This window comes from Marmota marmota, unplaced genomic scaffold (genome assembly GCF_001458135.2).
Source record: "Marmota marmota marmota unplaced genomic scaffold, marMar, whole genome shotgun sequence".
Lineage (NCBI taxonomy): Eukaryota > Metazoa > Chordata > Mammalia > Rodentia > Sciuridae > Marmota > Marmota marmota.
The window spans coordinates 9283783-9310484 of NW_025999945.1; the positions used below are offsets into that span (position 1 = coordinate 9283783).

Genomic DNA, 26702 nt, shown 5'->3' on the forward strand with positions numbered 1-26702 from the left:
TATACTCTTAGTTACCGTGGTGGTTTGCCTGTTCTCTTGGGTCTCTTCTACTGTTAGTACAGTTTGTTTCTATCATTTTCCCCTAATAAGTAACATTATAATAAAAATAATTTAGGAAATGTGTTCTTTAAAAAAGGGTTTCATTCTACTATATTTTATTAATTCCAAGCTGCAGTTTTTCATATTATAACATTCCAGAAGTTGGTATACATCTCAAAATTGCTGGTGTCATTGTTTCAAATTGCTGCATTATTTTTTTCTTTAGTGTCCCATAAAATAATAGCGATGGTGTCTTTAATTTGTAGGTATAATGGCAAACCATATGATTTAGCTGCTTAGCAGAAGGAACTTTTGTTTTATAGGTAAACCATAAGTTCATGCATCATTTTACAAAAATAACAATGAAGCATGTAGGTATTTGTAGCAATTTTCTGGTACTCTATCAAGTACAATAAAAATAAACTTTATAATCTAAACTAGTCAACAATGGTAAAAATAGATGAAGAATAAACTACTGAAAAAATGCTATAGTAAAATAAAGCAGGTATTTGTTTATATTGTATGCTTTCTATGGGAGGATTAATTGAATATTATAAAACAAAATCCATGAGTTTTCTTGACTGTGTTATCCAATAGCAGATTAATATTTTAAACTATGATTTTTTTAAAAACTGATTTTATTTTTCAGGTCTTAACTGTTCAGGACCTTGTTGATTTTTCCCCTGTTTACCGATGTTTACACATTTATTCTGTTTTGGTAAGAATATTTCATATTTATGTATGTATACATATTTATATTATTTAAAAGGCATATATGTAATTTAAGCCTTAAAGAATGATCATAATCTTAGATACTATAAATCTTAATACAGTAAAAATTTGTGAAATATCCAGTGTATATGCACTTCTTTTTTTAACTTACAATGATCAAATTTCAAGTAACATATTTATGTATATCATAGGAACCTTACAGTTGTGTACAGTCATGTACATATAACAATGTTTTGAATTATGATGGACTTCAAGTATGACAATGGCCCTGTAAGATTATAGGGAGCTGAGAAATTCCCCTTGGCTATTGATAGCTGTAGTCATTGTAATATCTTAGCATAGTCATTTCTTATGTGTTTGTGGTCATGCTAATATAAACAAACCTACTGTGCTGCCAGTCATTTAAAAGTAGAGCACACAAATTTCTTTATAGTATTTAATACTTTATAATAATAGTAAAAACTATATTACTGATTTATGTATTTACTTAGCATTTATTGTTATTTTAGAGTGTAGTCTTACTTAAAAAAACACAAAAGAAGGTTAACTATAAAACAGCCTCGTCCTTCAGCAGGTATTTCAGAAGAAGGCGTTGTTATCAAAGGAAATGACAGTTCCTTTTGTTGCTGCTTTCCAGTAAAATAAGATGTAGCTAAGGAAGATAGTGATATTGATGATTCTGACCTTGTGTAGGCCTAGGCTAATGTGTAGTGTTTATGTTTTGGTCTTGGTCTTTAACAAAAAAGTTTTAAAAGTAAAATTAAAAATTAAAAAACAGGGCTGGGGTTGTTGCTTGGTGGTAGAGTGCTTATCTTGAATGTGTGAAGCACTGGGTTTCATCCTCAGCAATAAATTAAAAAAAAATAAAGATATTGTGTCCATCTATAGCTAAATTTTTTAATTAAAATAAAAAATAAAGATATTGTGTCCATCTACAACTAAATTTTTTTTTAAATTAAAAAACAATTGAGGGGCTGGGGATGTGGCTCAAGTGGTAGCACGCTCGTCTGGCATGCATGCGGCCTGAGGTTCAATCCTCAGCACCACATACCAACAAAGATGTTGTGTCTGCCAATAAATAAATAAATAAATATGTTTAAAAAAAAAATAAAAATAAAAAAAAATAAAAAACAATTGAATAGGCTATCCCATATATCCTAGGTGTATTGTATGCTGTATCATCTAGTTTTTTTGTAAGAACATTTTATGATGTTTACACAACAACGAACACAATGCAATTCTCAGAACAGATCTCTGTCATTAAGTGACACATGACTGTACTTCCATTTTTCCCCTTGTTTTTGTGGTAATGTTGCATCACATTTAATTATAATTATGTTATTTCTACATATGTTTTATTATAAAGTATGTTATTCTTATTTTTGGTTAACCAATCCCTTATCCTTTTTAAAAAAACTGCTTTATTAAAATATAATTCACATACCAAAAATTCATCCTTTTAAGGTATGTAGTTCAGTGATTTTAGCATATTCACAAGTACATGCAACTGTTTGTACTAATTCCAAAAACAACATTTTATTACCTAAAAAAGAAACCCCTTGCATTAGCAGTCACTCCTCATTCTCTGCCTTCTTCCCCCAGTCCATGGCAACCACAAATTTACTCTCTGTTTCTATTTGCTTGTTCTAGTTATTTCATTTAAGTAGAATCATATTATATGTGGCTTTTAGCTTCTGGCTTCTTTTATGTAGGTGAAAGGTTTTTGAGATTTTTTAAAAAATATTTATGTTTACAGCTATGATTTCTCTGTAAGTGCTGGTTTAGCTTTATCTCATAAGTTTTGATATGTTGTGTTTTTGTTTCCAGTTATCTCAGAAGTATTTTCTAGTTACACTTTGTAATTGTTTTCTTTAACCCACTGATTATTTGGGGGGGAGGGGAGTATTTGTTTAGTTTCTATATGTTTTTGAGTTTCCAAATGTTTTTCAGTTAGTGTTTTCAAATTTAATCTAATTTGTGGTCAAAGATTATAATTATATTTTATGTTTTCAGCCCTTTCAAATTTATTGAGTCTTGCTTTATGGCCTAACATGTTTCTGTGTTAAGAAGAGTGTATCTCTGAGTGTAGCTGGGTGATATATTCTATAGATATCTGTTTTGATATAGTGATTTTTAGAGTCATTTATATTTAATATCTAATATATTCCTGTTGGTTATCTTCCTATTCTGTTATTGAAAGTGAGAGTATTGAAGTCTCCCTCTGTGACCTTTGAATTGTCTATTTCTGTTTTCAGTTCTGCCAATTTTTGCTTTATATGTTTTTGAGATTTTGTTGGTATGTGAATATATGTTTATAATTGTTGTGTCTTCCTTATAGATTGACCTTTTCTTTCCCTTCCTTTCCTTTCTTTTATTTTCTCCTTCCTTCCTGTAGTGGAAATTGAACCTAGGGTGCCCTACCACTAAGCTACATCTTTAGCCCTTTTTATTTTTTATTTTGACACAGGGTCTTGCTAAGTTGTCAAAGTTGGCCTTGAACTTGTATCTGGGAATACAGGTCTGTGCCATTGTAGTTGGTTTACATGTGTTTTTAAAGGGCCCTCCTGAAAGACTAGAGCAGATCATATCATCACCACCACCAATACAAAAGAGTAACTCCACACAAAATTGATATTTTACTTCAAGTAAAACAAAAATAGAACTGTGGTAATTCACAGGGGAAACTATATTACTGCTAGTTAATTTACATCTTAAAAATCAAATGTTTGGAAAAAAATCAAACATTTGTTGTTTACAATAGTTTCCCCAGTTTATAATCATTGCTTTTTAATTTTGTTTGTAGATCTATAAATTTTTAGAAGGTTAAATTTGTTCATCTTCTTCCATACTTCTTTTCCCTGTTTTTATTTGGTTAGAATAGCTAATAGTAATTTATATGTTCTTCAAGTCTCCATTTAAATCCACCCAATTCTTTTTGGAATACAGTGAGTTAAAAATAAAATTCTCATTAGCTTCCTGAGTTGTTGGGATTGCATACTCCTGATTCTGATCCACTTTTCATCTTAAATGTCCCTTTTTTTGGTAATATTTTTTGGTTTGAAATCTATTTTAGCTGATAAAAGTCTATCTTTTGGGTGCTGTTAACATAGTGCAGTTTTCCCATCCTTCTACTTTTAAGATCTTTGGGTCTTTGAATATAAATTGTATCTTATACAGATAATACATGGTTTAATTTGTTTTTTCTAAATCTAATCTGCTAATCTCTGTCTTTCACTGGCCTGTTTAGTTCATGTACATTTAATGTAATTACTGATATGGTAGGACTTGAGTCTGCTGTTTGCCATTTGTTTAAACATGTCATATGTCTTTTTGTCCTCTATGTTAAAAGCATTTAAAAAATGTTATAAAAGGGTTACATTAAAATGTATGAAATAGATCTGTTTACTGTAGGTCCATTTTAGCCCCATGTTCAAAAATTTTAAGAGAGCATTTCCTTCTTTATTTAATCAACTATAAGTGTTTCATGAAAGCAAATAGGTATACTATTAAAAAGCAGGACTTAAAAACAGCATACTACAGTACACAGCCACATCAATGTTTATAGCAGTACAATTCAAAATAGCTAAATTGTGATACCACCTAAATGCCCTTCAATAGATGAATAGATAAAAAAAAGTGTGGCATAGATACACAATGGAATATTATTCAGCAATAGAAGAGAATAATAATCATGGCATTTGCAGGTAAATGGATGGAGTTAGAGAAGGTAATGCTAAGTGACATTAGCCAATCCCCAAAAGCCAAATGCTGAATATTTTCTCTGATATAAGGAGGCTGAGATTAACATTAAACAGGGATGAGAGGTGGGAGGGAAAGGGAGAGAGAAGGGAAATTGCATGAGTTATACAAAAGTACATACAAGAGGAAGTGAGGGGAAAGGGAAAAATAATACAAGGGGGACAAATGAATGTCAGTAGAAGGGGCAGAGAGAGAAGAGGGGAGGGGAGGGGAGGGGAGGGGGGATAGTAGAGGATAGGAAAGGCAGCAGAACACAACAGACAGTCCTCATGACATGGCAGCTGACTTCCGCTGGAGTGATACAAGAGAGAAATCAAGATAGATGGAAGCCATAAGATTTTTTATAACTTAGTATCCAAAGTGGCATAAAGCAAACATAATAGCTTTATCCAAACATAAAGCTATTATGTTTGCTTTATCCTATTGGTCACATAGACCAACTGTGATATAAGGTAGAGGGGAACTACACAGAATATGAATACCATGAGGTATTCTTTGGAAGCTATCTTATAGACAACCCCACTATTTATCAAAGAAAGTTGTGTCCTTCACTAATATTCAAGACTACCACGATGCATTATCTTGATCTGTAAAACGCTTCCAGAATGTCACAGAAAAAAGAAGAAACTATATACACATAAGGGTGCCTTTCTTTCCTGTCTTACACAGTTTCCTGTTAAGGGTAAATTATATTAGAAACAATATATTTTGTCCTATGGTGGGGTGTTCTTAGTTCACATACATAGTAGGGAATAATGACATACTTGCCAGTAATATTAATTTACTCTTTTTTTTTTTTTTGGTACTGGGGATTGAACCCAGGGGCATTTAACCACTGAGCCCATCCCCAAATCTTTTTTATTGTGAGACAGGGTTTTGCTGAATTGTTTAGGGTCTTACTAAGTTGCCAAGGCTTATCTCGAACTTGAGATCCTCTTATCTCAGCCTCTTGAGTCGTTGGATTTATAGTCTTGTGCTACTGTGCACAGTACCAATTTACTCTTAATGACCTGATTTCTTTTATTTCTAACTATTGACAATATAGTTATTCCTTACTATGTTACATTTAAGAGAGAGTCGTCTGATAGTATAGCATGGAAAACATAGAAAAGTTTGAATGCTTAAACTATGTCTTGTGCATTAAATGATTTCTGCAGATGTTAATACCCTTCTTTAGGATGTGTTGTTTGCTGTAAAGAAAAATAACTTTCAGTAGCCAAAATGATATGGATTAGTGAAGTTGAGTTTTTAGAACAGAACTGGCATGTTTTCTGGGGTTGTTGAAAGTTTTAAGTGACATTGACCAATCCCATTCTTAAATTCATGTACATTACGATTCAGTGAAATGGTTATAAATGTTTTACCATCTCTGAGAAGTGTCTGTTTAGTTCCTTGGCCCATTTATTGATTGAGCTATTTGGGTCTTGCTGAGTTGCTTAGGGCCTCCTAAATTACTAAGGCTGGCTTTGAACTTGGGATCCTTCTGTCTCAGCTTCCCAAGCCTCTGGGATTATAGGATACGCCACCACACCCAGCTAACTTTTCCATTCTTAGTCTGTTAACAAATTGTCCATATTCATCTAGATCACCAGTATAAGCTCATCATTTAGAAGAATGCTTGGCATGTGGAAGGCACTCAAAAATATTTGTTGAATGAATAATTAAACAAATAAATGAATGACTATATATCCATCTTCTCTATCTTCTCTGTTTCAAAGAATTCATTCAGAGCCACAAGACAATGTTCAAAGCCAGCCTTAGCAATTTAGGAGGCCCTAAGCAACTCAGCAAGACCCTGTCTAAATAAAATATAATAAAAGGTTTGGGGATGTGGCTCAGTGGTTAAGTGCCCCTGGATTCAATCCCTGGTACCCCCCCCCAAAAAAGGAAAAGTTAGATTTCTGTTGTTCACGGTGGTAGCCACTAGTTAAATGTAGCCATTTAAGTTGAAATTAGTTAAAATTAAGCAAAATTGAAGTGTGTCAGTCCTATTAAGCTGCTTCAAATACTCTGTTGCCACATGTCACTAGTGGCTACCATAGTAAATAGTACAAACATAGAATACTTCTGCCATCATAGAAAGTTTCATTGGGTAGCACTGAGATAGACTAATAATTGGGGAGTTACAGCACAGTATAAATGCTGTGATAGGGAAGTACAGATTGTTGTGGTATAACAGAAAATAACAAGCCTGTAGAAATTAGGGAAAGCTTTCTAAATGAAGTATCATTAATGGCAAATCTTGAAAAGATGTGTAAAAATTGTACAGAGAAGGGAAACTGCAAGTATATTTCAGAAATAGCCAGCACAAAAGCCTGGCAGTGAAAAGAAATTTTGTATTAGATAGAATATTCTAAGAGTTAAGGTGTGGCAAGAGATGAGACAGGAGATTGAGGAAGAAACCAGATCATTATATAGGACCTTATATAACATATTCAGAAGTTTAGGCTTGGTGGCTAATATCTCTTTATTTCCTTCCTTCCTTCCTTTTTTTTTTTTTTTTCTGGTTGCATTAGGGAATTCCTTTCTTGCCCTTGAACATGCTAGGCAAATTCTCTACAACTAAGTTACACCTCCAGTCTTTTTAGATTTTATTTTGAGACAGGAGTTCACTAAGTTGCTCAGGATGGCCTTGAATTTCTGATCCTCTGGCATCAGCCTCACAAGTAGCTGGGATTCAAATGTCACCCAACACAACCAGCTTGACAGCTAATCTCTAGTTTCTCTTATTAACTTCCAGATTGTCTTGGCATTCAAAAATATATAAAGCTTAAGTGATAAGTTGGGAAAGTGTCAAATGTTTGCACTTTATTTGTCATGATATTTAAGATACCAAATAAAGTTGCTGTCTTTGCTAAAATGACAAAAACCCTTTCTTGACATTCAGTATGAAATCCATTCAGCATTTATTTTCCAGTTAGAAAGTTTAAAATGACTCTTAGTGGGTTAATTACTCTTAGCAGTAAATGTATGTGTATGTGCACACATGCAAGCTTGAATTTTTCTTATTCTACTGACTTTATTATTTAGGGTGATGAAGAAACATTTGAAAATTACTACCGAAAACAAAGAAAGAAACAAGCAAGACTGGTATTACAACCCCAATCAAGTATGGTAAGTATGTTAAAATTATTTATTAGCTTTGTTGGTACTTTTTATCCCCTTATCCTGCTTTAATTTCTTCAGAGCATGTGTCACTATTCATTCAACTACAAATGTCTGTTGAACATTTACCTTTTGTAGTAATTGGTTTAGGTGCCAAGGATACAGCACTGAACAAAATTAAATCCCTTCTCCCATGAGTTTGCCTTCTACTAGGGAAGAAAATTAATAATAGTAAAAGATAAAAATGAATATGTAAAATGTCAGGGAGTAATAATTAATTCCTAATCATATGGGAAACTGTGTATGTTGATTAATTGTCACACCTAAAGATGCTGGATAGACATTTAAGTTTTTTTTAAATTTCTTTTTAAAAGCACAGAAGACCTGACAGAATAGTATAATCAGGCCAAAAACTAAGTGAATGTAGAACTCTTCTATACGTTGATTGTGGTAATAGTTAATGTGACTAGTTTGTGGAAGCTCATAAGAAACTGCATATGAAAGAGAGTGAATTTTATTGTATGTAATTTTTATCTCAATACATCTGACTACAAAACAGATGAGTGAAATAAGAAAACCTAAAGGAAAGCAGAAACTCAGATAGGTTTGGTGAGGGACTGTTTTAGTCAGCTTTTATACTGCTGTGATTAAAGACCTGACAAAAACAATTTTATTGGAGAAAAAGTTTATTTGGGAGTTCATAGTTTCAGAGGTCACAGTCCATAGATAGCCAGCTCCATTCCTCAGGGCACATGGTGAGGCAGAACATCATGGCGAAAGCGTGTGGTAGAGGGGAACAGCTCACATGATGATCAGGAAGCAGAGAGAGAGTCCACTCATCAGATATAAAATATGTACCCCAAAGGCATGCTCCCAATTCCTACCTCTGCCAGCTATACCCTACCTGCCTTCAGTTACCACTCAGTTAATCCCCATCAGGGAATTAATTCACTGATTGAGTTAAAGTTCTCATAATCCAATTATTTCACCTCTAAGCCTCCTTATATTGTCTCACACTGAGCTTTTGGATGACACCTCACATCTAGACCATAACAGGGATTGAATGTAGTTTTTATTGTAGGAGCATATATTGAATTGGAAAGCATACGTTTCAGGATATGGAGTTCAGAGGGTTAAGCCCAGGGCCAAACCAAAGTAGATGTCCTGTTAGAAATTATATCCCTTTTAAAGCCCCATTATTAGGATGTCCTACAAATAAAACCATCTAAAATCTTCTCTATTCCTTCTTGCAAATACTATAAAGAAAATTACTTATCTCAGATGTCATTGCTGAGTGAACAGGGAGAAAAAATTCTTTTGAGGATTCATAAGAAGTTTGTCACATGTGTTTGCAGCTCAAATGCATTCTTGTTGGATAGTCAAAAAAAAAAAAAATCAACTGAAAGTTTAGTTTAAAGTTGCTCCATGGTGACATTGCTTTCAAGTGTCTGGCAGAAGTGAATGTAGATCTTTGCACTTTCATTCCAGAATTAAAGAGTATTCATAGTTAAAGTTTTAAGGAAAATTTAGCAATTCACAGTCAAAAGTAATTACCAGATAAGTGAGAATCATTTACCCCTCACACATCAGACAGAGCACTAATCTCTAGGGTATATAAAGAACTCAAAAAGCTAAGCACCAAAAAAGCCCAAATAACCCAGTCAATAAATGGGCCAGGGACCTGAACAGACACTTCTCAGAAGAGAATATACAAGCAATCAACAAATACATGAAAAAATGTTCATCATCTCTAGCAATTAGAAAAATTCAAATCAAAACTAAGATATCATCTCATTCCAGTCAGAATGGCAGCTATTATGAAAACAAACAACAGTAAGTGTTGGTGAGGATGTGGGGGAAAAAGTACACTTATACATTGTTGGTGGGACTGCAAATTGGTTCAGCCAATATGGAAAGCAGTATGGCTATTCCTTGGAAAACTGGGAATGGAACCACCATTTGACCCAGCTATCCCTCTCCTTGGTCTATACCCAAAGGACTTAAAAACAACATACTACAGGGACACAGCCACATCAATGTTTATAGCAGCACAATTTACAATAGCTAAATTGTGGAACCAACCTAGATGCCCTTCAGTAGAGGAATGGATAAAAAAAATTGGCATATATAGACAATGGAATATTACTCAGCAATAGAAGAGAATAAAATCATGGCATTTGCAGGTAAATGGATGGCGTTGGAGAAGACAATGCTAAGTGATGTTAGCCAATCCCAAAAAGCCAAATGCTGAATATTTTCTCTGATGTAAGGTGACTGACTCATAGTTGGGTAGGGAGGGGGAGCATGGGAGGAATAGACGAACTCTAGATAGGGCAGAGGGGTAGTAGGGGAAGAGAGGGGGCAGGGGGTTAGCAATGATGGTGGAATGTGATGGACATCATTATCCAAAGTACATGTATGAAGACATGAAAAAAAAAAGAATATTGATAACAGAAAAAGGTGGTGAAAGTTACAAACCTTTGAGTATAAAATAACACTATTTAATATGCTTAAAGAAATAAAAAGTAAGCTTTCTAAGAAATATAATAAGGAACAGAAACTACAAAGAATGACCAAACAGATGTGAAGAAAACAGAATATCTAGAAATTAAAGATACATTAACTGAAGTTAAAATGTTATGAATGGGTGTTAACAGTTCATTAATCATTTCTTTGTTGATCTGAAGATATTACCTAGAAAGCATCACAGGGAAATGAAAGAAAAAAAATCAGATGAGAGACATAGAAGATACAAAGATACTAGAGTTCTCATGTGTGTGTGTAAGAAGGGAGTTTCAGAAAGAGAGTAGAACAAATGGGACAGAGGAATATTTGATGATGTATGTCTGATAATTTTTTGAAAGAGATGAGAAATGAAAATTCACAGTCAAGCCCAAAGAATCGTAAATAGATTAAAGAAAAAGAAACATATTCTCAGAAACCCTATAATGAGATTTCAGAATATCAATGTCAAAGATAATGTAGAAGACTGAAAAACATTATCATATTATCTTGATCTCACTGACATTTATTGAATACTTCATCCAAAACAGCAGAATTCATGTATGTTTCAGGTGCACATGGAAGACTCACAAGACAGATCATATTCTGGGCCATAAAACGAATATCAACATATATAAAAGGCTTGAAATCATACAAAGTTTGTGCTCTATTCACAAGATATTATATGATTCCATGCAATAGAAAAAAGGAATATTAACTCTTAACCTCATTTAGCAATTTAAAAAATGGATCGTAGACCTAAATGTAAGAGCCAAATTTATAAACTTTTAGAAAGAAAGAAAGAAAGGTAAAACCTTTGTGACCTTGGATTGGGCAGCATTTCTTTAGGTAAGATACATAAAGCATGAACGATTTTAAAAATTTGATGAATTGATGTCTGGTATAGTGATGCCACCTGCTTCACTCTTCCTGCTAAGGATTGCTTTAGCTATTCTGGGTCTCTTATTTTTCCAGACGAATTTCATGACTGCTTTTTCTGTTTCTGTGAGGAATGTCATTGGGATTTTGATCAGAATTTCATTAAATCTGTATAGTGCTTTTGGTAGTATGGTCATTTTTATAATATTAATTCTGCCTATCCAAGAGCAAGGTAGATCTTTCCATCTTCTAAGGTCTTCTTTGATTTCTCTCTTTAGGGTTCTGTAGTTTTCATTATATAGATCTTTCACCTCTTTCATTAAGTTGATTCCCAAATATTTTATATTTTTTGAGGCTATTGTAAGTGGAGTAGTTTAAAAACAGTATGGTATTGGCACCAAAACAGACTGGTAGACCGATGATACAGAATAGAAGACACAGAGACTAACGCACAAAATTATAATACCTTATATTAGACAAAGGTGCCAAAAACATGCAATGAAGAAAAGATAGCCTCTCCAACAAATGGTGCTGGGAAAAATGGAAATCCATATGCAACAAAATGAAATTAAACCCCTCTCACCATGCACAAAACTCAAATCAAAATGGATCAAGGATCTAGGGTTAAAACCAGGAATAAAACTATTAAACCTGCATCTAATAGAAGAAAAAGTAGGCCCTAATCTTCATCATCTGTGATTAGGCCCCAACTTCCTTAATAACACTCCTTTGGCACAAGAATGAAAATCAAGAATCAGTAATGGGATGGATTCAAATTAAAAAGTTTCTTCTCAGCAAAAGAAACAATCTGTGAGGTGAATAGAGAGCCTACATCTTGGAAGCAAATCTTTACCCTCACATATCAGATAGAGCACTAATCTCTAGGGTGTATAAAGAACTAAAAAAGCTAAGCACCGGAAAAAAAAAAAAAAAAAAAAAACAAATAACCCAATTAATAAATGGGCCAAGGACCTGAACAGACACTTCTCAGAAGAGAATATACAGTCAATCAACAAATATATGAAAAAACGTTCATCATCTCTAGCAATTAGAGAAATGCAAATCAAAACTAAGATATCATCTCACTCCAGTCAGAATGGCAGCTATTAAGAACACAAACAACAGTAAGTATTGGCGAGGATGTGGGGAAAAAGGTACACTTATACACTGTAAATTGGTTCAACCAATATGGAAAGCAGTGTGGAGATTTCTTGGAAAATTGGGAATGGAACCATCATTTGACCCAGCTATCCCTCTCCTTGGTCTATACCCAAANGGTAAAAATGGGAGTTCATAACCCACTTGAATCAAAGTGTGAAATATGATATATCAAGAACTATGTAATGTTTTGAACAACCAACAATAAAAAATAAAAAAAAAAAAGGAGGCTGATTCATAGTGGGGTTGGGAGGCAAAGCATGAGAGGAATTGATGAACTCTAGATAGGGCAGAGGGGTGGGAGGGGAAGGAAGGGGGAATGGGATTAGAAATGACGGTGGAATGTGATGGACATTATTATTCAAAGTACATGTATGAAGACATGAATTGGTGTGAATATACTTTGTATACAACCAAAGATATGAAAAATTGTAATACATTCCCTTATCATATATAAATTAAAAAATTAATTAAAAAATAAAACCCAATAACAGATTATTTTTAAAGAGCTATTATATAGACTGGTCTTATGAGTCATATTATGTCTATTAAAATAATTTTGATATCCTCAAAAACAAACAAACAAAACTTGATGAATTGAATAGCAAAATTAAAATCTTCTGCTGTTCAAAGCTATTGTCAAAATACCCCAGTTAATGAATGGGCAAAAGAACTAAACAGACACTTCTCAAAAGAAGAAATACAAATGACCAATAAATATATGAAAAAATACTCAACATTCCTGTCAATCAGGGAGATGCAAATCAAAAGTATATTGTGATTCCATCTTACCCCAGTTAGAATGGCAGTCATCAAGGATACAAATAATAAATGTAGGAGAGGATGAGGGGGAAAAGGTACACTGGTACATTGTTGGTGGGAATGCAAATTACTATAACCACTTTGGAAAGTAGTATTGATATTCCTCAAAAGACTAGGAATAGAACCACCATATCACCCATCGATTTCACTATGGGTATTTATCCAAAAGAACTAAAATCAGCATACTATGGTGATACAGGCCTGTCAATGTTTATAGCAGTGTAATTTACAACAGCTAAGTTATGGAATCAGCCAAGGTCCCTATCAGCAGATGAATGGATTAAGAAAATGTGGTATGTACAGAGTGGAGTTTTATTCAGCCATAAAGAAAAATGAAAGAATGGCATTTGCTAGTAAATGGATAACACTAGTGAACATCATGCTAAATGAATTAAGCCACACTCAGAAAGTCAAAGGTCAAATGTTTTCTCTCATCCATGGAAGTTAGAGCAAAGTAAGGGAAAAAGGGGGGCATGGGGGTTTGGAAGTAGGAATCAGATCTCAAAAAAATAAAAGAGAGAAAACAGTGGTGTTACAGGAAAGAGATTGAGGGGAGGGAGGAGGAATGGGAAAAGGGAGGAAAAGAAGGAAATGCAGAATGAATTTGAGGAAATTACAGTATGTACCTATATAAATATACCACAGTGAATTCCATCTTTATGTACATCTATAAAGCACCAATTAAGAAATAAATAAATAGGGCTGGGGTTGTGGCTCAGAGGTAGACTGCTCACCTAGCATGTGTGAGGCACTGGGTTCGATCCTCAGCACCACATGAAAATAAAGATATTGTGTCTACCTACAGCTAAAAAATAAATACTTAAAAATAAATAAGTAACAGAAGGAAGATAAGTAGAATAGAGGAGGAAGGATAGGGAGATGGAGGGGGGTGAGCGGGAGAGAGAAAGTGCTAGGGACTAAAATGGAGACAGCTAAATTCCATGTATATGTGATTATGTCAAAATGAACCCCACTATTATGTGTAACTATAATGAACTTATAAAAACATTTTTTAAAAACGGCATTTTCAAGAAAATCAAAAGGCAAGACACACATTTGGAGAAATATTTGCAAAACTCATGTCTAACAAAGGGCTTATATCCAGAATATAAAAATAACATATAATTCAACAGTTAAAAGACAAACAAACTAGCTTTGAAAATGACAATAAAAATTTGAATAGACATTTTATCAAAGATATACAGATGGTAAATAAACACATGAAAAAATGTTCAGTATAATTTTTTGTCAGGAAAATGTAAGCTAAAACCATAGTGAATTGCTATGACATACTTACTAGGATAACTGACTTTAAAAAAATTGATAATACCAAGTGCTGATGAGGATGTAGAACAGTTAGAATTCTATTATACTGTGGTGGGTATAGAAATTACCCTGCCACTTTGGAAAACAGTCTGGCAATTTAAGATAATGAATTATCATAAAACCCTACATCCCCAATCCTAGATTTTTACTCAGAAGAAATGAAAATATGTTTTTATACAGTGGTTCATACGTGAATGTTTATAGTAGTTTTATTAATAAATGTCAAAACTTGAACCAACCTGAATTTCTGTGAACTAGTTGATAAATTGTGGTTAATCCACATGAGTAGATAAACAAATTGTTGCATATCATATAATGGAATACTTCTCAGCAATAAAAAGGAATTGATAAACATAGATAAATGAGTACACTTCAAAAGCATTATTCTGAGTAAGAAAATTAGATAATGAAGTTATGTTATTTGACATTTTTGAAAAGGCAAAACTGTGGGACAGAATGGGATTAGTGGTGGTCAAAGACTGGGAGTTGGGCAAAATAGTTCACTGCAAAAGGGTATAAAGAAACTTTATGAGCTAAAAATCTAGTTATACTTTTTGATTTTGGTAGTGATTACACAACTGTCTACATCTGTCAAAATTTAGTGAACTCTGTAGAAAAAGAGTTGGTTTTATGCTATGTAAATTATATGCCAATAAACTGTACATAAAAACAAAGATAAATCAATCTTAAAATACTCAGAAGAGATAAAAACAAAGATAAATCAATCTTAAAATCCTCAGAAGAGATTATTATCAAGTAAACAAGACAATGAAATATTATCAGTGCTGAACAAAAATAACTGTCAACCTAGGAAACAAGGTCAAAGATACATATTTTAAACAAAGAAAAGCAGAACTTAAGGAAAATTTAAAAGAAAAGGAAAAAGGAAAGTGAGACCATGTGGAAGATACGAGATGTGAGGAGGAATGAATAGTGAAGGAAGTATAAATATGTAGATAAACCTATGTTGACGGTACAAAATTTTCAATAAGATATTATGGACTTAAGATGGAATTAAAATACAAAATAATAACATAAACATTAGAATGAGATTGGAGTTAATGAAAGTGTCTGAATTGTCCAGAAGAGCAGCAAAAATGTTTGACTAATTTTAGAGTTTGATTACTTACAGATATATAATGTGGTGTTTAGGGTAATTTCTAAAGGAATAAAACCCAAGTATATACTTTCATATAATACAAGATAAAGCCTATAATGATAAAAAAAATAAAATATATGTGTGTCTTAGAGTTGTTAAAAATTATAATTATATACCTGTGTGCACTTAATAACATTGATTGGAAATATTTAAAGCAAATTTGCCATAATTACAAGGAGAAGTGGAAAAATCCACAAGCATAGTAGATTTTCAGTTGTCTCAGTATCTTGAAAGCCAAGTGGACAGAGTGCCAGTAAGAATATACAGTACACTTAAGAGGCTTGATCTAATGGAACATAGAGAACCCTATTTCAACAGTTGCACATACGTATATATACTCTTTTAGAGTACACATGGGATAATAAAAAACATTTTTAATTACATTCTGTATAGAATAAAGCAAGTATCAAGGAATATCAAACATTTGGTGTCATTGTAAACTATAGTTTCTGAGCACAGTATTTTTTAAGTTAGAAGGTATTAACAGTCTTCTCCCTGCAAAAATTGGAAAAAAAAGACCCAGAAATTTGAAAATTTGATCACATTTATGAAATATGCAAATATATAATTTGAACAATAGAAATATGAAATATTTTCTACCAGCAAGTTTTTATCAATGACAAGTCAGGTGATCAAATGTTTTCTTTTATGCCTTTTGTTAAAATGATAAACAATGGGCAAATGTAGACTATTTTTAAGAAGTTAAACTTGTTATATGAAAAGGCACTAAAAGTTTTTTTTTGGGGCGGGGGAAGTTCCTGGGGGTTGAACTCAGGGGCACTTGACCACTGAGCCACATCCCCAGCCCTATTTTGCATTTTTGTTTAGAGACAGGGTCTCACTGAGTTGCTTAGCACCTCACTTTTGCTGAGGCTGGCTTTGAACTCAAAATCCTCCTGCCTCAACCTCCTGAGTACTGGGATTACAAGTGTATGCCACTGCATCAGGCACTAAAAGTTCTTTTTGGCAGAAGATGTAATGTTCTGATTATTGTTTGAAAAGCATTATCCTGCAGCTATATGAGAATATACCATAGGAGGCAAGGCTGGAAGCTAGGGAGACTAGGTAGGAAAATGATGCGTTAACCCAAGTAAGAGATGATGATAGTTTCAACTTGGGTGCTGAGAGGGGGTTCTGAAATCCTATTTACTTTTAACTTATTTAATGTCTTATCTTCTTTCATATGTAAGCACTTTTTGTTATTTACATGTGTATTTCTGGTACCTAAAAATACATGTAGCATACAGTAGGCTGTCAATAAATATTTGTTAGTGAAGTTGTAGTAATTTGGAACCTTTATATCACTGGTATTTATTGGTTTAAATGGTTTTTGTTTTTCATTTAAAGCATGAAACAGTTGATGGCTATAGAAGATATTTCACTCAAATTGTAGGGTATGTATCTAATATGGAAGTAACTATTATTAATTTTAATTATGTTAAACATAAGAAATAAACATTTTCTATTTGGGCTTTTAAAAAAATTTTTTAACACATGCTGTGTTGGTAATTACTATTCTAGGTTCTTTGTTGTGGAAGATCATATTTTACATGTGACTCAAGGATTAGTAACCAGGGCATACACTGATGAACTTTGGAACATGGCCCTCTCAAAGATAATTGCTGTCCTTAGAGCTCATTCAGTAAGTCAGACAATTTTTGTTACTAAAATTTTAATTCGGTTACTTCAAGAACTTTGGAGTTACACAATTCAAAGGAAAACTGTACTTCCATCTTTCTGCATTTTTTTGGTAATTTCTTCAATTTGAAAGCAGTAATGTTAGGCCTTTATGTTTCTGGTAATATCACTCTGGATTTTGCAACTGACGGGGGCTTCCCAAGACATTTTTATTCTAGCATTATAGAAAATGAAGAATTAAGCTGGTCTCATTAGTCTCAACTGACCTCTTTATTGGATCACTGAAGAGCACCATGAAGAAAGGATTTTTAATTATCATTCCAAATTCTTTGTTTCCAAAATAAGCTCCACCATTAAAACTCAATAGAACTTGTTTTTCAATGTTTATAATTTGCAGTAGTACACTACAATTATGAATTTATGAAAAATTTTCAGTTTTAAAAAGTTGAACTCATTTGAAATAATGAACGTTTGTGTAATGAGAAGTTTTTATGGACTAAAATTGAGCAAATATTTTCCTAAGGCTTTTTGTGGAAATCATAAATATGTTAGTGTCATAAGCAAGATTGAAATTAAAAATTGGTCACTGTAGACTTTTCTTTAATAAGACAGTCTAAACTTACTAACCCTCAGTAAAATATCACCGTATTCAAATTTTATAATCTGATATTTATAATAATTTTATTATTGATTAAATAGAGATTTAAAATATCTTGAGGGAGGATTAATTATCATATATAATATTTAGATTGTAAACACACTACATTTTTATTTATCAGGAATCTAGATGCACTATCCTATGAACTGGAACTTTTTCTGACATATTAATAAAGAGTAATACTTTTTTTGGGGGGTGGGCGGGTGTTGGAGATCAAACCCAGGACCTCACACGTGCTAGGGAAGTGCTCTACCACTAAATAATACATTTTATCAGATCAGCTCTAAGTATATAAAATTATGGTATGTTTCCTATTAATTCCATGACATTAAATGTTAAATTATATTATTAAATGCAGTATATCATGTTCAAAATCTCATTAAATGCTGTTAAAAAATAATCCCAGATATTTTAATTGTTATTCTTATGTTAAAAAAATACATTATATCTTTTTATAAGAGGGGGAATAAATGAATGAAAACTAAAAATGCATGGTCTATATTAAATCCATTGTGTCAGTTTAAAATAACTAGTTTCTTAAAATCTTAAAAATTTTATAAATATAAGTATTATTGTTTTGTCCAAGGTTTATCATGTGCAAATTTCAGAAAAAAATACAGTTACTTTAAATATCTCCCTAAAAATTTATACCAAGTAGAAGAAGCCAGCTGTGGATCTGACTAATAAAGATTTTAATTTTATTGTGAAGTCTGTTAAATTAAAAGAAACTTTTTTGGGGTTCTTATTTCTTAATTTTTAATTAAATGTCTCTGTCTTCCCCCCACCCTCCCACCCTGTGTTGTGTTTCCATCTCCACACTAACCCATCCTTGTTCCCTCAGTCTTATTGCACTGATCCTGATCTTGTTCTGGAGCTGAAGAATCTCATTGTAATTTTTGCAGATACTTTGCAGGTGAGTAATAATCTAATGTTCAATTAATGGCTGTTTTGAGCACTTAAAGACATACAAAATATAGAGCATGCTCATTTATTTTATTGTGGATTAATGGTAGTACATAGGTAGTAATAAATGTTTACTTATGTATTAGCATTCTCCTATTACCTCAAACTATTCATACCACTTCCTTCTAAAATAACAGAGAATTGATTGCATTTTTGTTTTTATGCTTAAACTTATGGGATTTTATGGTTAGAATTAAGTTTTTTTATTAAACACAGGCTAGCATTTTTGTAAGTATGAAACAGCTATATTTGCATATTGTTAGATATGCAACAAAAAGGAGTTTTTGTCAGAATGTGAATTAACTATATTATTAAGTACAGTGTTTAGATCAATTGGCATCTTGCTATGGGTGGTAATTTGTCAGTGTAGTTTAACAACATTGATTTAACTTCTGGTACAAGCTCCTTATCTCTTTGTAGATCATTACAAACAGTTTTTGGATTGGCACTTTCAGAACAACTAAATCTAGAGTATTTGACATGGTTCTAAGGACCTTTGCAGGAAATCAAAGAAAATTGGAAAATTGTTGCATTGGAAAAGCAGCAGTGATGGTTATGTAAACCCTTGCCAAGGATACCTTTCTAAGCTTACTACTTTAAAATAAGATTAAGGAGGACACCAGTTCTTTTCACTTATTCAGAAATGCTGCAGTTTTCATTTTGCTGAAAATTGACAGACTTATTATTTGGAGGATTTTTATCTGGCTTGTAAATTTAAACCTATTGAAGAATGGACCTGTCTTTTTCATTAAAACCAGTTAAGGAATGTCATATAATTTTTTTCTGGTACTGGGGATTCAATCTAGGGATGCTTTACCATGAGCTGCATCCCCACTCCTTCTAATGTTTTTTATCTTGAGACAAAGTCTCATAAAATTGCTGAAGCCTATCTGGAACTTGTAATCCTTCTGTCTCAGCTGCCCAAGTAGCAGGGATTACAAGCATGTGCCACTGCACCCAACTAATTTTTAGTTTTTTAAATTGGCCATCTTAAGGAAATTTTGCTTTTTAAAGTACCAGTGTTTTATCATTTAAAACAAGGTGACTAAACAATAAAGTAAAAAGTAACACCAGCACATTTCTAGTTCTGCTTACTGACTGTTAGGCAAATTGAAAGTAAACATAGATTGATTTATTCATTAACACTTTTTAAGCATCCTTTTAGCAGTTACTTGATATATAAAATGGTGGAGCCATAGAAATTAGTAAGAAAGTATGGGCATAGAAATCCTTGGTTTTAATAAATTCAATTTACTTGTAAACAAATAATGAATTTAATAAACAATATAATAAAACAATATGTTAAAGAGCACTAGCTCACAGAAGATAGAATGACTAATTTTGATTCCAGGAGTTGGGGAAGGCTATATACAGAGAGTTGAAATTTAAGCTAGATTTTGAAGGATGAGTTCAGCAAGCTGATAGGAAGGAAAGGACATTAAGAGAAAAGCATGTGCAAACTATAGATCTAGTTTGGGATGGTGAATTCGAGACTGATTTAGCAACTTGATTATGTTAGAAACTAGTATGTGGGTATGAGCAAGGAAGTACAAATAGTGGTGATGAAATTGATGAAGTAGTTTAAATTAGATTGTGGCAGGTCTTGTGGGAGGGAGTTTAGTAAATCTTTTTTACTTTTTAGGGGGAATGGTATGATTGGGTTTGCACTTTTGAATGGTTGGTAATTTTGAGGGTTGAGAATCTATTCAGTTGAAATAGGTGGGTGTGATTTTAGTTTAGGAAACCCTTACAATGGCCTATGCAAGGGATGTGAAGGACCTGAAATAATTCAGTTTTCCTGGGAATATTTCTAGAAGAACGAAAGATTTGAAGGAGATTTGTGAAGGAGGAAAAAATGAAAAGTTTTCGGTGACTGATTAAATATATATAAGGGAGTTTAGGTGATTTTAAAGTTTTTCTCTTGAAAAACTGTATTGATGATAGAATTATTACCATAGATAAAAAGTAAGAAGACACATGGTTTAGTTAGAAAGGGAGAAAATAAGTTAATTTTAATGTGATTGTTGGCTAACTGAGTGGATTTTCTAACAAGATGTTGTAATTTATTGGAATTAATTGTCTGGAATTTAGAGAGGTCTAGCTAGACATATGGATTCAGAATAATCAGAAAAATAGTGATTAAAGTCATTAGAGTTAATATTGCTCTAGAGAATTAAAAGAAAAGGTAGAAGGACAGTGATAGAAATTAAACAAGGAACTGGAAGGATTGTTTACAGATGTAAAGAACAAGGAGAGTAAGGTGGTGTTACAGAATTCAAAGCAGAGGAGTTTCAAGGAAGAGGTCTCCCTTGAGATCATGGAATTTTATATTTAGGAGATAATCTTTCACATTGTTGAGCAGTTTAAATAAAGGAGTAGGAATGGGAATTAGATTGCATTAGGGGTGGCCATAAAAGAAGCGAAAGGGAAACACTTAGGAACCACAGAAATTTCAGAGAGGACTTTTTTGGTCTCTTTGTTGTTCTTAGTTTAAAGATGGGAGACAATTTAACATGTTTATTTAGCTAAGGGAAAGGAGCTAGGGAAAACTGAAGACATAATAGAATAAGTAGATAATCCATGGAATAGTTCTTACAGAAAGAGATAAAATCAAGAACAGAGATGAAGGAAAAACCTTGGAGAGAAAAAGGGACAACTCTGCAAAGTAAGTAAAGATGTCTGGCCCCAGAATGGGTAGGATTTCAGTGAGCTCGGAGTATAAAGGACTAAAGTTTAGGGAGTACATATGTAATTAATGGAAAGATACAAATTTTCCTTATAAGCAAAAAAGTAAATCTGAAATTGAAGGTACAAAAGGAAGTCACCATTTTCCAGACAAATTTGTTCCTTTTCCTTTTGTTTACTCTTTAGGTACACAGCTATGTAGAATATTAATCTTGAACTCTTTCCCATCTTGACTCTTTAATACTTTTTGAGGCTAACACTGAAGTCCTAACTGAAAAGAGAGAAGTGGAAAAAAATTTCCAGTCCTTTAAAACTCTTTCTGGACCTCTATCTTAATGCAATTCAGTAGAAAGTTTAAAAATCATTGTATGCTTTCAGAGTGACATACAACGTGCTTTAGTGAACTCTTCCAAATGATTCTTTAGTGTTCCCACCATTTTTTATAAATATTTTAATACATTTGTTTATCTGCTTTTTTGTTTCTTTTTTGGTATTTTAGGGTTATGGTTTTCCAGTGAACCGACTTTTTGACCTTTTATTTGAAATAAGAGATCAATACAATGAAACACTGCTTAAGAAATGGGCTGGAGCTTTCAGGTTAGTCTAAGCCATGTGCCTTAATGTAGTGAATAAGTTTGTCAAATGCTCAATCAATTGATTTTGCATATAGCCCCCAAAAATGCTTATAATCAATTTCTAATATGGTAAAGTACACATAAAATTGACCATTTTAATCATTTTAAAATGTACAGGTCAGTGTTGTTAAGTATATTTACCTTGTTGCAACCATTGCCACCATCTATCTCTAGAAACTTTTTATTTTCTCAAACAGTAATTCTGTACCCACTAGACAATAACTCCCATTTCTTCTTTTCTCAGCTCCTGGCAGTACCACCATCCTCTAAAATTTCATTTATCTCTAAAATTTAACTGTTTTAGGTAACTCATGTAAGTGGAACCATACAATATTTGTCCTTTTGTGTCTGGATCATTTTACTTAGCATAATATCATGAAGGTTCATTCACAGTGAATATATTAATTAGAATTTCATTCCTTTTTAAGGCTGAATAATGTTCCATTGTTTCTTTTTACCACATGTTGTTTTTCCATTCACTTGTTGATGGACATTTAGGTTGTTTCTATTTTTTAGCTATTGTGAGTAATGCTATTGTGAACATTCCTATACATATATCTGTTTGAGTTCCTACTTTTAATCTTTTTGAGTTTATACCCAGGATACGGTAAATATATCATTTTTTGAGAAATTGCCATACTGTCTTCTATAGTGACTATACCATTTAGAATCAATTTTTAATTATACTTACTTTTAGTTCTAATATCTGTAATTTTTCAGCAAATAATTAGATACCTAAAAGTCTATGAATATTCAAAGGAATTTCATATATGAAACTGAAATTTATAGCCATTAAATTTGGTTTGGGGAAATTTTTTTTTTTTTTTTAACAAATAACCTAAGTAGATTAAGAATTGTGGAGACTCTAAATAGGAAAATTGCCTTTACTATAACCACTTACCTGAAGACATGGATTAAAGTATTTTAATATCTGTGAGACTTTGCATTGCCATGAAAAGAGAACTCTGCCCTTGCTTTTACTTAAAGCTTTCCTCCCTCCCTCTTCCTACCTTCCTGTCTTCTCTCTTCCTTTTTACTTTGTTCCTCCTTTTCTCACTCTTTCCCTCCCTCTCTTTCTCTTTCAGAAAAAAAAGTTGATCTTGAGATCTTCTAGGTTGTCCAAAATATGATAAAAGTAATATGTCGATAATGTCTGATGATTTTAAATTAAAAATACCAGCTTAACACTTACCCCAACAGTTTGTAGGGAAATTAACCTTCCGAATTCTATAATAGAAATCTTATTAATTGGTGATACACATATTAAAATTATATTTACATTGTATCATATTTATAAGATGATACATTTATATTAAAATTAAAATAAACTAAATAGATTCTTATTTGAGCTTATTGTGTTAACATTTTTTAGGAGTAATACTGTCAAGATGATGTCTTGGTTGAAATAACTGACAATACTGAAAAGTCCATATTATTATCATCAATTTTTTATATTATTTAAGAGATAACAATAGTGCTTATTAATAGAGGCAGTTATCTATAACATATACTATGATATGATGTGATATAATATCTTTTTTTAATACCTTTATTTCATTTATTTATTTTTTGGTGCTAAGGATCGAACCCAGGGCCCTGCAAGTGCTAGGCGAGTGCTCTACCACTGAGCCACAACTCTAGCCCCATGATATAATATCTTTATACTTGTAAAATCTTAGAGTTGTTATTTATTTGGCCTCTTCAGAAGAAAGTTTGAGATTTTATAATTGTTGCTGGATTATATTGAGCCAGACATTCTCTTTTATCTATCTTAAGACTTCTAGCAGTGACATTACTCCCCCAAATTAAGGAAATCAGGAAGTACCTTTTCTTTGGAAAGCTAAGGAGTTCATTCAAATAGAGTTAAGATGAACTTTATTCTTCAAAGTAATAGTGGAGGAGAACAAATGATAGTTTACAGATTGTAATACATAATTCTCAACATCATTGTAGGTCACATTTTTTGCCTAAATTTTTTGGAAATAGTAAAATTTTAGCTTGGCTTGATTTACCCTGATTTATATCTTCAAATATTTTACAAGTAGTGAATTGACAATCTAATAGTAAAATGGGGGAAAAGTAAAAATTTTCATCAGTACTGAATAATTAAAACTCAACCATATCCATGGCAGAATTTATAATTTCACTACTAGTATACTTTATCTATATGTAGTTCTCTCTGACCACATTGTGAGTACCAATGTTTTATTAATTTTTTATACATTTTATATACCCATGCTTTTTATTTATTATTGTTATTATTTTTTTTTACAGAGAGAGAGAGAATTTTTTAATATCTATTTTCTAGTTTTCAGCGGACACAACATCTTTGTTTGTATGTGGTGCTGAGGATCGAACCCGGGCCGCACGCATGTCAGGCGAGCGCGCTACCACTTGAGCCACATCCCCAGCCCTATTTATTATTATTATTATTATTATTATTATTATTACCAGTGATTGTATCGAGGGGCACTTAAACATTGAGCCCTTTCCCCAGCCCATTTTAATATTTTATTTTGAAACAGGGTCTTACTAAGTTGCTGAGGCTGACCTTGAACTTGCAATCTTCCTGCCTTAGCCTCTGAAGCTGCTGGAATTGCAGATGTGTTCCACCACACCTGGCTATTTATTTATCATTCTTAGTTGACAAATAATAATTGTTTATATTTATGGAACATAATGTGATGTTTTAATAATATATTATTGATGATTAAATCAAACTAACATACCCATTGTATATGTGTGTGTGTGTGTGTGTGTGTGTGTGTGTGTGTATTTTTGGTACCAGGAATTGAATCCAGGAGTGCTTAATCACTGAGCACATACCCAGCCCCTTTGTTTTATTTTTTCTTTTGAGATAGAGTCTTGTTTGCTAAGTTGCTTAGGGCCTTGATATGTTGCTGAGGCTGACTTTGCTCCTCCTGCCTCAGCCTCCTAAGCCACCATGCCCAGCTATACTCATCATCTTATACGCATACTTTTTTGTAGTGCAAGTATTTAAAATCTACTCTCTTAGCTGTTTGGAAACACACGCCGCATACTTAATTATAGTCACCTTGCTGTGCAACAGATCTCAAAAACTTATTCTTCCTCTCTAACTGCAACTTCATACCCTTTGACCAACACCTCATCTCACCCCTTGTCTCTAGTAAAGAGGGGTAACCACCCTCCAGTAACTACCTATTCTATTCTCTACTTTTTATGAGTTTGGCTTTTTTAAGATTCTACAAGCAAGTGAGATCCTTAGTACTTGTCTTTCTTTGCCTGGTTTATCTCATTTATATCCTAAAAGTTTGTTCATTTTATTGCAAGTGACAGAATTTCCTTTATTTTTAAGGTCAAATGGTTCCATTGTATATATGTACCACATTTTCTTTCTTGCTGTTGAGTTCCTTTTATTTTTTTATATTAATCTCTTACCAGATTTATCAGATGTATATAAGCAACTATTTTCTCCTAATCTAAGTTGTTCCTTCACTCTTGTTTCCTGTGCTGTGCAGAAGCTTTTTAGTTTGATGTAGTCCCATTTGTCTACTTATGCTTTTGTTGTTTGTGCTTTTAAGATTATATCCAAAATATCATTGCCCAGACCAATGTTGTGGAGCTATTTATATATTCTTGATTACCTAGCCCTCATGCACTGTTTTGCACAGAATAGGCCCTCATTGTATGTTTGTAGAATTTGGTACTATAACTTTAGTCCTATAACTTGCTTTTTAATCTTTTTACTTTATTTTTAAACAATATTTAGAATGGAATAGAATAAATGGAAGCTTCTCACTATGTTTTAAGTGAACTATGCCTTACTTTGTGTGCCATCATGATTTACAAACCCGTGTCTATATTTCTATCCTGTTATTAAGACCTAAGAATAAATTTTTATCAACTGGACATCATCCACTACCCAAACCACCTGATATTTATACTTTTTCACTCTTTATGCCTTTGAACATATGTTCCTTCTGTCCCAAATGCTTTTCTCCCATAATCTCATCAGTAGTGTTTCTTTTCATCTTTCATCTACAGAGTCCATAGTTCTTCTGTAGAATTTTCCATGAGATATTCCTCCACCTGCTCTCATAGTTACTTCTTCCCTTGTCCTGTTTTCGATTCTTGTAACTATTATATGTAAAACATCTCATTATATACATAATTTGAATATCTGTCTCTTGTATTTGGTTCAAGGACAGGGATCTGGCTTTTTGTGGGGGAGTGGTGCTGGGGATTGAACTCAGGGGCACTCAACCACTGAGCCACATCCTCAGCCGTATTTTGTATTTTATTTAGAGACAGAGTCTCACTGAGTTGCTTAATGCCTCGCTTTTGCTGAGGCTAGCTTTGAACTTGCTATCTTCCTGCCTCAGCTTCCCGAGCCATGGGGATTACAGATGTGCACCACCATGCCTGGCCAGGATCTTGCTTTTATCTTTATGAAGTAAGGAATTTTCATCACAGTTCAAAGCCTAGAATATACTAGGTATAGTAAATATTTAACCAAATTGTTGAATAAAAATAAGTTACTGGGGATGGGACTGTAGTTCAGTGGTAGAGCGCCTGCCTCGCACATGTGAGGCACTGGGTTCAGTCTTCAGCACCACATAAAAATAAACAAATAAAGATATTGTGTCCATCTACAAATATA

At 32.9% G+C, this 26702-nt stretch overlaps 1 protein-coding gene across 1 annotated transcript in view; it reads left to right on the forward strand.

Annotated features, from left to right (window-relative positions):
• Positions 1 to 26702, forward strand: part of Exoc6 (exocyst complex component 6) — a 154709-nt gene that overhangs the window by 32107 nt on the left and 95900 nt on the right. Inside the window, exons 8-13 of the mRNA XM_048801785.1 lie at positions 689 to 757; positions 7561 to 7644; positions 16829 to 16875; positions 17003 to 17123; positions 18619 to 18690; positions 21925 to 22022. Of these exons, the coding sequence (XP_048657742.1) occupies positions 689 to 757; positions 7561 to 7644; positions 16829 to 16875; positions 17003 to 17123; positions 18619 to 18690; positions 21925 to 22022 (491 nt within the window). The remainder of the gene's footprint in view (positions 1 to 688; positions 758 to 7560; positions 7645 to 16828; positions 16876 to 17002; positions 17124 to 18618; positions 18691 to 21924; positions 22023 to 26702) is intronic.